Here is a 13472-nt window from a genome sequence, read left to right on the forward strand (position 1 = left end):
TAGTGCTCCCTCATCTTGTGTTCTCATCTCCTTATTTCTGCATGTTGTCTCCAAGATTGTTTCTATATTATAATTTGAGAAATAATCTTTTCTGTTTTGTATCAATACAGATCCTATCAAATGATCTGATTCATAATATATATTCATATGAATATATATTCATCATTTATAATATAAAAACTAAAAAAAATTTTTGTTTCCCATCTTCAGCCTAGTTCTTTCAAGACAATGTTCAAAGTTTATCTTGTCCTGTGACACTTATTATATATATTATTATTATTAATAATAACAATAAAATTTTTCCAATATAACTAATTAGAAGTCATCTTACTTCAATAGGTCCCATAGAGAAGTCTATATCTGCTCTCCTTTCTTGAATGGTAGCTAAAGCTTCCATTGCTAATCTGACATCATCTAAGTCAAGCAGAGGTCGAGCCAATTTGTTTAGGTAATCACTTATGAACGTGGTTATGTCTAGCAATTTTGCTTTATATTCCACATTTAAATAACGACAGAGGACCATCTTCCAGGAATTGGCTTCAATTGCTAAAGCTTTCTTCAGTGGTTCTGGTTTTAAAAAACAATAATAAAAAAAATTTACTCAATTCATATCCTATTTTTTTTCTTTAAAAAGCCTACATCATCACATATGGTTCTTTAACAGCAGTTAGAAAACAGCAGACAAGCAATTCCATTACAGCATTTTAAAAGTTTCAAAACAAATTCAACTATAACTAAATATATTTCCGTTGTTTTATTGTATATTATGGTATCTGTAAAACCTATTGGTAAGCTTACCTGGTGGAGCACATAGAGAAGATGAATAAAGAACAAAATGTCTACTTATTAATGTGGATTTTCAGAGAATAGCTTTGATATACTTTAACCAAATGTGTTAAGATCAGTGATATTTAAATGCTTTATACCCTTTGAGGAAATGGTATCTTGGGATTTCAAAACTGGGACTTGGAATAGTTCACAGCTAAAACTGTAAGGTGACACATCATGTTATATGAACTTAATATATAACCAAAAGCCAACACTGAAGAGACAGAAGAGTCAAGAATTCAAATTTATTTTCAGAAAAAATCAGGATTTTATTAGGCAGCATTTTGTACTCTGGTAAAAGAAAGCAAAATATACTAATAGCATAAAACACTTCTGCTCAAAAAACCACAAATTTTGCAGCAGATATAGATGCTCCTTTAATAATTTGTGTATTAACATTAAAGAGATGAATCATGAAACCCAGGCATATTTCAAGAAAACCACCACACCCTTCCAGAAGTTAAAATGTGTAAATCACAATAAATCAGTTCCCAAACCTGAACTGAGTACAAGAAACTACCTGCTGTCCCAGATCACAAACGACATTTAACATCTTTGCTCTGTAACCTAGAGGACTTGGGTCCCTGTGATGCAGAGGTCACACATGACAATCAACAAAAACCATATTCTTTTGGATACACTCTTTCTTCCTACTCTTGGTCACACAACATTAGATAGAGTTTTCCAGAGCAGTCTCATTAAAAAGAAACTGCATCGAGAAACTGGATGAGGATGTGCAGTCAGCAGTCTGACATTTTTGCCTGTTCACTGAAAGAAATAGGGTCAACACATCACCAAGATCCTGAAATGAACTTGTCTTCAAAGCAGGCATCTTCTGCTTTTCTGATGTGCAAGAAAGACAAATTTCACAGATTATTTCTCAATCTAATCAAACTAATCTGTCGTAAGAAGAGGGTTGCTCATTAGAAATACAGCCACACTGATATTTGCAGCAGGACACATTTTCTACTTGCCGCTAGGTACCAACCAGATAGTTGGTCAAGAGAAGATGTGTTAGCCTCGTAAAAACCTGTGAGGTGAAAGGAATAAGTGCCATTGGAATCCTTAGCACAATCAACTGTGGCACAAATGCCATAGAATAAACAGCTTAATTCGGAGCGTAATGTTCTGACAGCCAGAGATACCCAACATGGGAATGACTAAGTAGCCACGTCTCCTCCTGAAACAAACACTGAAAGGGAACAACACATTAATGCTGTTAAGTGCTAGTTTTTCTCCAGTACCAAAGAAGGTGCTTTATGCTTCCAATGCTTTTTATAACCATTGGCTGATGTGATGCCAGACAGGAGTACCAAGGATGATCAAATCAGTGTCAATACACATTCATTAACTCTTTGAAAGTCTCCATAACAACTTCACATTCATGACAAAACTTAGTGCCCACATTTACAAGCAGAGAAGGCAAGGAGAATGGAGGAATGGAGGATTTTTTAATCACAGATTTCTTAGAAGGATCTGAGTGAGCCCTGGCTGACAGTTGATGAGGTCTCTTCAGTGATTTTTATTCATATTGAAATATATCTAGATATATTTCAATATATATATTCATATTTACAAGAATAAACCTGTCTCACATAGTATCCTTCTGGACAAAGCATACAGCTGGATAAACACATCATGTGAGGGTGAGCAGCTGGCTCATGGTCTGGACACAAAGGGTTGTGGTGAACGAGGTGACATCAGACTGGGGACCTGGCAATAGTGGGGTTCCAAAAGGCTCCATTTTAGACCTCAGCTTCTGCAACACCTTCATAAATGACTTGGACATAGAACTGGAAGGAATACTAAAGAAGTTCACAGACTAGGAGGAGCTGTTGACTCACTTGAAGTCAGAGAGGCCCTGCAGAGAGACCTCAACAAACCAGAGGGCTGGGCAATCACCAACCATGTGTAGTTCAACAAGGGAAAGTGCCGGATTCTGCACCTGGAATGGGGAAACCCTGGATTTGGAACAGACTGGGGAATGAGATGCTGGAAAGCAGTGGCACAGAGAGGAACCTGGGGCTCCTGGTTGACAGCAAGCTGAAGTGGAGTCAGGAGTGCCCTGACAGCCAGGAGGGCCAAGCATGTCCTGGGAGCATCAGGCACAGCGTCGCCGGCCACACAAGGGAGGGCATTGTCCTGCTCTGCTCTGCACTGGGGCAGCCTCACCTTGAGGCCTGAGTGCAGCTTTGGTCACCACAAAATAAGAAAGATACTAAACTATTAGAGAGCATCCAAAGGAGGTCAATGAAAATGATGACGGGCCTTGAGGGGAAGCCGTATGAAGAGCAGCTGAGGGCACTTGGTCTGCTCAGCCTGGAGAAGAGGAGACTGAGAAGAGACCACATTGAAGTTACACCTTCCTTGTGAAGGGGAAGAGGAGGGGCAGGCACTGATCTCTTCTTTGTAGTAACCAGTGACAGGGCACAGAATGGCCTGAAGTTGTGTCAGGGGAGGTTTAGGTTGAATATTAGATAAAGGTTCTTCGCCCAGAGGGTGGTTGGGCTGGAACTGGCACCTCAGGGAAGTGGTCACAGCACAGCTTGGCATAGCTCAAGAAGCGTTTGGACAGTGCTCTCAGGCACATGGTGTCATTCTTGGGCATGGGCCTGTGCAGGGTCAGGAGTTGGACTTTGATGATCCTTGTGGGTCCCTTTCAACTATGCATCTTCTGTGTTTGTGTGACTATTTTACTCATTATCTTACTGTACATACTAAGATAAGAAAATGTCATACCTGTGTGCAACTCAATTGGACCAAGAGGCAGAGTGGGTTTAAAATTTTTCATCTCTTGCTCAAATGTATCGTAGTGAACTATTTCTTCTTTAATTTCAGACAAGGTGGGACCAGTAGCAAAAAATTCCTGTGTGCAGTTTAAAATGTCAATCAACAAATGTCCTTTTCCATAATTTTGGTAAAACATGTTGCAACTGTAATTCAGCAATTACTGAAAATGTATACCATTATTATACTTGGGTTTAGCCTTCTGTAGCCTTGCTAGCATCATAAAATGAATGTTTATAAATTTCTCTGTCACTAACACTCAACCTTGTTGGGAAATTCCAATCAAATTCAACAGAAAAACAGATAACCAAGACATATAGAGGACCTAATTGTTTTGTGAAAATAGGTGATGAAACAGAGGTCAAATACATGCCCACACTTACAGAAAGACTACCTCATAAGCCAAATTATGTGAGAAACAATCACAATAAAACACATTTTCTAAGTAGTTCCCTGAGCAGAACTCAAAGGTAGCAACATTTTGTGATTCTGAAAAGCTGCAATTCAGCTATGTTACTTAAGACCCGTATTGATTATGCTTACACTGTATGGACAAGTAATAAATGCCGAAAGCATTTATCATCCCGCTTCTACTCTTCTGTCCAAGAGTACCCAGACAGGCAGTGAAAGGGTTAGCATAGTGGAAAAGGAAGAACGTAGAAATTAAACATGTGTGTATAAAACTTAACTGCCTTATTATTGAAGGTTTCACTGTAGCAGTAGCCTATTCCTCAGCAGTAACTAGATCAAGCTAGTAACATTAATTACTTTAATCTTAAATTTTTAATTAGACTAACAGGAAATTTTCAGCCCTGCTTATGAATTGGTGGGGTTTTAACCCACACAAACTCCTCTTGAATTCTACCATTTCATGGTCACTGCAGCATAAAACTGCCCCTTGAGTTTCACCTTCCCCACCCCCAGCTCCTCCTTGTTGGTGAGAACAAGGTAGAGTATGGCACCTCCTCTCATTGGCTCTTCCATTACTTGGTCAAAAAAGAATCATCAACACATTTCAGGAACCTCCTGGATTGCTTACGGCCTGCTGTGCTGTTCCTCCAGCAGCATGAGGATCAGGGTTTGTGAGTGTGAGGCTGCTCTTGTCTGTCTACACAAAGTCTCATCTGCTTGGACCTCCTGGTCAGGCAGCCTGCAGCAGATCCCCACTATAATGTCACCTGTCCCTGCCCTCCTTTTAATCCTGACCTGGTCTTCCCTGCCTGCATCCCTCGATTCCTTCCCAAAGAGCCTGCATCCCTCGATTCCAACTCTCCACTCATAGTGCCATCCCACCAAATCCCTGTGATACCAGTACCCTTGCAGGTATGTACATATCTCTAACTCCTCTTGTTAATACCCTGTGCTACCTGTGTTTGCATAGAGACATGCCTCATATCAAATTGGGTTGGTTTTTTTCTGGCCAAAAATCCAGAGTTACACAAACAAAATAAAGCAATTACCAGGTTTTCAGTATCTAGAATGGCACAGAATCAGTATTAGCAGATACAATACCATTCCTACAGAAAGATAAAAGAAGAATTTCAGCTGTAAATGTGTTTTCTACATATTTTTTTTCCTTGATTTTTTCACAATGTTTTCTGATTTCAAAAGATAGGATTAATGAAGAATAGTCCTGTAAATGATAATCATTAAACTGACCTGAAATATGGCATCTTTGTCTCCTGTCCACAACACCTTATATTTATCAAATTCTTTCAGAACTTCACTAACTCCTTCTTTTAGAGAATTCGCAGCAGAAGAGAGATTCACAATTATTTTAGTAATAGTTTCATTTTCTGCAACACCGGAGTAAAAATTTTTTAACTTTCTTTTAACATCATCACCTTCTGTAAAATAAAATTATATATAAATCAATAAATTGCTGACAGTCTGATTAGAATTCTCTTCTAAACCTATGCATACCGAATTGAGCAATGGTGCTCTTCAGAAAGGCTGAGTATCCCTCTTCAAAGATCTATCACACTGCTTAATGTGAAGTACCAGCTGCTAGCTCATGCCAGGCACTATACAGCTAGAGCAAATTCACTTTAAAATGAAGGTTTTCAAATGGAAAGAAAATAGTTTCTTCACAAATTTCATTTTCTCAACGAATGAAATGAATGAATGAAATGAAAGAATGAATTTTCATCCAATTTCGTTTTAATGTAATTGTAAGAACATCAAAGGCCTCATAAATATTCCGCATTATTTAATAGCTTTTTAAAATTTTTGAAATTAAAGCTTTGATGTATATACTGCTTAAAGTTGTGTAAACTTCTTGAACTCTTTGATTAATTGCTGAGAAAATCAGGGTCAATATAGAAACGATATTCTTCAGATCTGATGAGCTCCTTCTTCCATAACAATTCCTGAGCATTTTGAAGCAGATTTCAGTGAACAAAGAAAAATCCACCCTTCCTACAGTATATATTGTTTAATGAGGGGAATTTGAGGCAGCTCCAAGTTGTCTTTTACTCTGAAGGCCTTTTCTGGGGTCTGCTTACTGGAAACAGTCTCAGATTCATCCATCCTTATGAGTTTACTCCATAATCTCATTGCTACAGTATTAACATATGCCCCCAGGTGTTGCTGGTGTCTAGTTAAAGGTGATGAAAATGGTCATTTGCTGATGCTGTATTTTGACACAGCAGAGGAAAAGACTCTGAGTGTCTGACAAGGATTGGCTCCTGCCACCCTGCTTGAAGCCCATTAAAAGAGGTGAGACTCATACAAGACACATCAGTAGAAGAATAAAGTAACAGCCCTGGACTGTCAGAAAGAAAAACTTTCCAAGATGTTACAGATTTTTTGAAGGAATGATAACAAAGATATAACTGGATTGCATATCACTGGGTCAAAGAGCTAAGAAAAAACAATGGTAAAAACATATTTAGGCTTTTATGGTGGCTTGCAAAATGTATGGAGAGACACTTGGAAATAATATTAAGAAATAAAGTATTTGACTAAAATGGATGCAGGTCTGTCTCCAGTCAAATATATTTCATTCACTTGAAAAAACATTTGAGGTGTTTTTAATCCAATCTAGGGATACATCTAACAATTAAAATCTTTCCTGAAATCCGTCTCTTGCTGTATCTCAATATTTCAATGAGATTTGGTATAAAATCATGGTTTATGGTTTCAGCTATATCATTATGGCTACATTCCACAATAAGGAGGTAAAACAATTGATCAACAGCTTACTTTGCCTTAAGTTAAGTAAAATATTCAGAATCTAGGAATTTTCAAAGTTTTTTGCTTACTGTTTTTCAGAGTTGTAATACTTATGTAAGCCTGAAAATCTATTTCTGAAAAATACAGGTAATTAAATCAAAATAAACCCCCAAAATTAATGTAAAATAATCCACAGTAGGCTTCTCTGACTAAAGAGAGCTTATTTACAACTATTTGCATATGCCATATTTATTAAAGCAAAAAGTAAAATGAAAAGTAAAACAAAACCTAAACAAACCACTTACTTTCTCCTTTTCTGCCTCTTTTTCCTTGTGATCCAAAGCCTGCAGAAGCTGCTTGCTGTTCTGTTTTTAAAATAGATTTTTGCACATGCCTCTGTCCCCACTGAGCAACTCCTCGATTTACTTCCAGTATTAAATGAATCATGCGATTGATGGCATGCTGTATATCATCTAAAGTGGGAACTATTACCTATTTAAAACAGTTGAAAAATTGTTGAAATAAATGTAACTAATTGTCATTTTTGAGACCTCAGTTTTACTCCACCCATAGTGAATTGCAGAGTTTACCCCAGAAGAGAAGCTGGAAAATACAACTTTAGCAGGTTTTCTGGCTCAGAATTGCTTCTTAAGAGATGAAACATTCTGTAGTGACCTACCATCTAATTATGCACTCATACTGTGGGTGAAAAGTCAACCAAGTATATAAGCAGATAGATTTACTGGCTTTTTTTACACCTGCAACATTTTAAGCATCATTTTTATAATGACTTTTATATAATGTATGGGAATACATTACAAACCTTGTTTTTTACACTCTAGAATAACAAAGCATTAGAAATTGCATGCTATCATGCAACCATCACTTCCCGCCCTTTCCAGGCCTTATATATGATCAGCCACATACATAAAAGCAAGGCTCCTGCAAACTCTCACTAGAGTTTAGCATTAGCAAAGAGGTATTTTTCCCAGAATTACTTGATTACTGCCCTGGATCAGCCAAGCATTTCAGGACTGGAGAGAGAGATGTACTTCCTTTGCAGTGGGTAGAGCTTGGTGCTTTATGCTTCTACAAATGTCAACAAGGTAAGGCTTCTACACTTTGACAGAAATTACATATCATATGTACACACACACAATGTGAATGTATAACAGAATGGCCATAGGAACGCCAGTTCAATGTCAAAGGAATATCACCTAAGAGCAAAACTTTTTTTCATTGTTATTTCAATATAAACCCATCAATCTTTATAAGATATTTGAGAAATTTTGTAACCTTCTCTCATAAAATAAAAAATACATATTGCTGACATATAGTTATTTTACTCTACAAAAGGAAAACAAATGAATGCTTTACTTCTTTGCAATTGAGCTGCCTTTTTTTCCCTGTACCTAGAAATCCACAAGTCCTTTATGTGGTTTTGAATCTTCTATTTTTGTTCAGTGTTCCTCGTTCTGGCCATCTAAATTCCCATTTAGGTGACTTAAGCCAAACTGAGCAAAGATAATGTTCATTATTGAAATTCAACAAAAGGATTTAGATTACACAAGAAAGAGAAGAATAAGAATAAGAGTAAGAGTAAGAGTAAGAGTAAGAATAAGAATAAGAATAAGAATAAGAATAATCATAAGAATAAGAATAATCATATGAATAAAGCAAGATGTAGAACCTATTCCATGCAATAGTAGTAATACAACTACTACTACTACACGTGAGGAGAACTGCAATCATTCTGCAAAGAACACAAATGAATGGATTGCAATGTAATTGCTAAATCACAGAAGGTTAAAAAGCAAGGTTCTGCAAGCACTACTGAGACAGAGGCCAGAGCATTGAGACTGCAAGCACATTTCATCAGTGTTCTCAGCACACCGAAAGATATCAGCAACTGCTCTCCTTTGGAGAAAATGCTGGCTCAGTGCAAGTGTGCCCACAGCCTGCACTTGGGCAAATGCAGAGATAACTCTAAGACAACATATCTTACCTTACCCATATAAAATAACACTTACCAGATTTGGAATCTCAAGGTGTACTTCTGCTTTTATAAAAGGAGGGACGTTCTCAGATTTGCTGTAAAATGGTTTTGACACATATCATAAACAGTTCACCACAAAACCTCCTCAGTTTATCTGAGAAATATAGTTTTGAGCTACATTTTCTGACCAAAATCTCATGGAGAATTTTCAAATGAAATTATGTACTATTTCCAAAACTTACAGAAGTTTCTTATTTAAAGGATAAAGAAAATAGCTAGAGCTCCACCATTCTGACAAAGGCTAACTTGGATCCAGCCATTGTCTCAGAATTTTTTCTCCAGAGTATTTTCTGGATTTTAAACTCTCAGGTTAAGAATGATGGAACTCTGCCAGTGGTTTGAATAGGGCATAAGAAGGTCTCATTGATCATTAAATGCAGCAACCTATCAAGAGCAAAAGTTGGGCCACTACATTTTAGGTAAGTATTCAACTGAATGGAAAAAAAGTTTCAAAGATGACAAGCTGGTGCAAAATTATAAAAACATGATGTTAACCTACTCAAAACTGAAATGAAAGCCTAAAAACATACAGCAAAGTAAAATTTTAAATGCTGTGGTATGACATATTAACCAAATCAGGGAGGATTCAACAATATGATAGAGTAGACAAATATGAAGGAAACAACCAAAAAAAATCCCATTGACTTTGATAAGGATTTCAAGACATTTTTTATGAACAATGTCCATAGGAAAAAAAAATGCAACTCAGACTTTAACAAACATTAATGACAAAACATCATAATCTTCACTTGCTTGAACTAAATTCTCTTAATAGAATTTTAAGTAGGCTTTTCAAAGCACAATACATTATACTGAAACAATTCTGTCTCTGAAATCTATGCCTGTTCAAACAGAGACGAATCTATAGAAATCAACCTGAATATAGGAGAGTGATTTTGTATGGATCTTGCCACTATCATGAAGAATTCATAAAGAGTGCATACTATTGAGGGAATCCTTCATTAGCAACTTACATTGGAGCACTCATTCTTCTTCTAATACGATCCAAAGACAGTCGGGTTGATTTCTGGAGACTGACTAGCAGCCGGCGACTGAAATGGGCAAGTAAGTCTTTACAGTTCTGTAATAAATAAACCATACATTATTTAGCAACGTGTTCACATAGGAACCTGAAAATTATTGCAAAAACATCATAAGTCAAACCTAAGAGATTTTGTCAGAAGGAACTTATGCTGTAAGCTACATGAAAGACACAAAGTGAGAAGTTGGGGGGTTGTAAGCAAGTAAATAAGTAAAAGCTGCATGGAAAAGAGAATACAGGATGTGAAGAAACAACTTGTCTTATTCAGATACAGAATACTGAAATCTGTTTGAAATACGGTCCTTCAGAAAAGCTCTCCATATTAAAAAAGAACAAATAGAAAACCAAGCCACAAAACTAAACCATGAATTATTCAAGAATATTGGTGTCCATGCCTCCATTTTTGAATAAGAGACAAATACAATAAAATGCAACTGGATCAAGAATATGAAAATACAGCAACATGAAATTATCACTATTTTTAAAAATTGCAACATCGTAGCGTTATTGTATTTATACGTCCAACTTTGAGAGTCCTTGTTCTTTACTTCTACTTTCATTTTTTGCTGAACATGAAGAAACTGCATTCTTCATGGGAAAAGTACAAAGACAATCTTTGCTGATGAAGTCGGAAGAGAATGATAGAAATGATGAAAGATCCTGTCTACCCAAGAGGGAAAGCCTGTGTTATGGCTTAGGCACATTATTGTCTCCAATTTTTACACTTACCACTCGTGTCAAGAATTTGTTTAATAAGGGTGAAAATTGGAATAAAATGCAATATACTTGTGAAAACTAAAATCCATCTCAAATGCACTTTTTAGGTAAGCTATTTCATCATTGTACATTATATTTGATAGTTTCCATGTGATGTCTTTCTGTAACACAGATATGCAGCTACCAAAACTCAAGATCCTGTTTACTAATCCAATTGGCCTAAAAATAATTTCCTTATTTTCACAAAACACCTTTTTAAACTCTTCTTCTTTATCACTGATCCTGCCATCTTCACTTTTAGGTCCTTCAGCAGGAGCTTTTTCTTTACCTCCAAATGCTATACGCTTGTCTTTTCCTGTAAATTAAAAAAAAAGAAAGTTGTTATTATATAAATATTCTGATTTAAACCATGCTGTCCCTCATTAGAGGAAAAAAAAATATTGACTTTTTTTTAGTAATACCTGGATCACCAAAAATTGGTTTTATTTCATGACACTTTTTCACACCAGGAATGTGGTTTAGAGACCGGCCTATAGGCCTTAGCTTAGCAAACACAGTGCACTACCACTCTGTTACTAAGGATGGCTAGGCAGTCATTAATATATCCGTGAAAATGACTAAAAAATCAAAATAACCATAAACAATTTAACAAAGGACAGAGAAGTATTTTTGTTTCATCTTTTTCTGCTTGCATCCTACTGAACCACCTGCAGTATTGACCCTGCCTATGCCTCTACAGCTGGAGAAACCTGAACCTAGAAGAAAAAAAATCCCATGAAAGAAAAGAGCTCCATTACTGATTAAGCATCAAAATAAAATTTTCCTTAAAACATTTTTTTTCCTTCAAATATAAACTATTTCTATTGTAACAATACGGGATCTTCTAAAATCTTAGTAAGACACCTCAAAGAAGCGGAAACCAGTCATTCAAGTGCCAGCCTTTGACAATACTAATTTAAACTGACCAGCCAAAAAAGCACATAATTGTACTGCTGCAGGAAAGTTAAAAACAGAGGCACAGTACCAACTAGCTGACAGAGCTGAGAAGAGAGGAACACTGGATTTCATTTACAGGTGGCGAGATGCGACATGGGAGAGTTATGATGAGTGACTGACAGAAATGGAACTTGAATGTTCTTCCTCTAGAGCAAATACTTTGCTAATCTAAACAGAAGGACAGCTTTTAACTCTAGAAACCCCACAACTGAGTTATCTCCATACTTCATGAGCTAGTGTTTTACTTTAACAGTGGTTAAAGAAGGCAGAGCTGTGACACAGATGAAATTTTAGTGAGAGGAAAATTTGTTTAGCAAATTAGCTAAAACATATCAGTTTTGATAAAAACTAGCTAAAGTCCACCCGAATTTTTTATTTAAATAAGCATTATTAACTACCTTGTAATTCTGAGGGCCTAAGAGATGGAAATACACAATGTTTTCCAAATATCTCTATTAGATCTTGAACAGATTCTTCAACGCGCATGCTTTTGATGTTAAAGACCTCAGAACATTCTTTAGTATATTCCTGTTAAATAAAAATATCAATGCATTGTCATAGTTAACACTGATTATCTTATTACTGTTTCTCTTGATGGAGATTAAAAACATTTCTCTGAATATTGTATTAATCAGACCAAAACCATTTCAATGAAACATATATACTTATTAAAATATACTTGTACATTTATAAAAACTTCTGCTATATTATCACTATATTTTTAATGCCTAAAAAAGCCCAGGTTTTAAAATGCAATGGTACTTTTAGGTGCTTAAAAAAATCCTGAATGTTGAAGAGAGGTCACATTCTGAATCTGAAATTACCCAAACACTGTTTCAACTGTCCTTAATAATTTTATTTACTTGCACTGATTTAATAATTAATACATTTTTAGCCTATTTTGTACTAAGAAAACTTTTAGATTTTCAAATATACTTGTTGGAAAGTATTTTTTGCCTTCTCCTTAAAAACAACAGTTTGGAAAAAGCAGGGGGGAAGAAGGGCTGTATATCTCTGAGGTCCTTCATACACAAGAAATCTAATCTAAATACAAAGCACTTAAACAAGATTATGTATGACATACTACAGCTTTAGTATCTCAAATACCAAAGAACCAATATATCTTCATATAAAATATTTTAACTAAAATAATTTAATTACAAATAAAGTTCTGTATTTCCTCATAGAGAATTTTATAGTTTTATTTTCATTTACTAAGGCATTTTTTTCTAACATGCCCTAAAATTCTAGTTGAAAGATGTAAAGTGGCACACACCTCATTGTCAGTCAACAGATCCTCAATTTTGACAGCATCATCTACTGGCAAGCTAACTAAAGAAGTATTTGATATTTCTTCTAATAATGTACCAATCCGCACGTCACTTATAATATTTACCTAAAAAGAGAAAACCACATTAATACCATACATTTATCTTTAAAGCATAATGTATTCCATTTTAGAGCACTCTAACAGGTAAAAAATGTATTGCAGAAAAATAAATGCTAGAATGTTATAGAGTAGAAAATTCTCCAAGTGAATAATAACAAGAGTTATGGTAACTTAAGGGTTATTTACAATGACTAGACTCCCAAAGAATCCTGGCTGGTTTAACTGCAGTTGTAGGCAGACAGGCAGTAACCAAAAGTCAGACCCTGGATCATTCCTGTCATGCAAGGTACACGGCTTCTAGATTAAACAAAACAGAGTAATAGAACAAGCTACATCAATATAATTGGATACTTGTTCATGATCTTACTGACCACAAGTTTAGCAACAAGGCAAGTGGGGGGGGGTCTACTATAAATTCCTTATGGGTTAATCTTCAGTCCTTCTCCTTCTTTTAGTCAACACCGTTTTTGCTGGGGCTTTGA

The 13472-nt window shown here is 35.9% G+C and overlaps 1 protein-coding gene across 1 annotated transcript in view; it reads right to left on the bottom strand.

The window, feature by feature from the left end:
- The window catches only part of DNAH8 (dynein axonemal heavy chain 8), a 110271-nt gene that overhangs the window by 76428 nt on the left and 20371 nt on the right, over window positions 1–13472 (bottom strand). The window contains exons 17-25 of the mRNA XM_054279522.1: window positions 12877–12996; window positions 11999–12128; window positions 10856–10953; window positions 9820–9926; window positions 8820–8880; window positions 7095–7281; window positions 5275–5462; window positions 3568–3694; window positions 332–567 (exon numbers count right to left, since the gene is read on the bottom strand). Of these exons, the coding sequence (XP_054135497.1) occupies window positions 332–567; window positions 3568–3694; window positions 5275–5462; window positions 7095–7281; window positions 8820–8880; window positions 9820–9926; window positions 10856–10953; window positions 11999–12128; window positions 12877–12996 (1254 nt within the window). The remainder of the gene's footprint in view (window positions 1–331; window positions 568–3567; window positions 3695–5274; window positions 5463–7094; window positions 7282–8819; window positions 8881–9819; window positions 9927–10855; window positions 10954–11998; window positions 12129–12876; window positions 12997–13472) is intronic.

This window comes from Melozone crissalis, unplaced genomic scaffold (assembly GCF_028551555.1).
Source record: "Melozone crissalis strain CALT ecotype California unplaced genomic scaffold, PUWL_Pcris_2 ptg000027l_1, whole genome shotgun sequence".
NCBI lineage: Eukaryota > Metazoa > Chordata > Aves > Passeriformes > Passerellidae > Melozone > Melozone crissalis.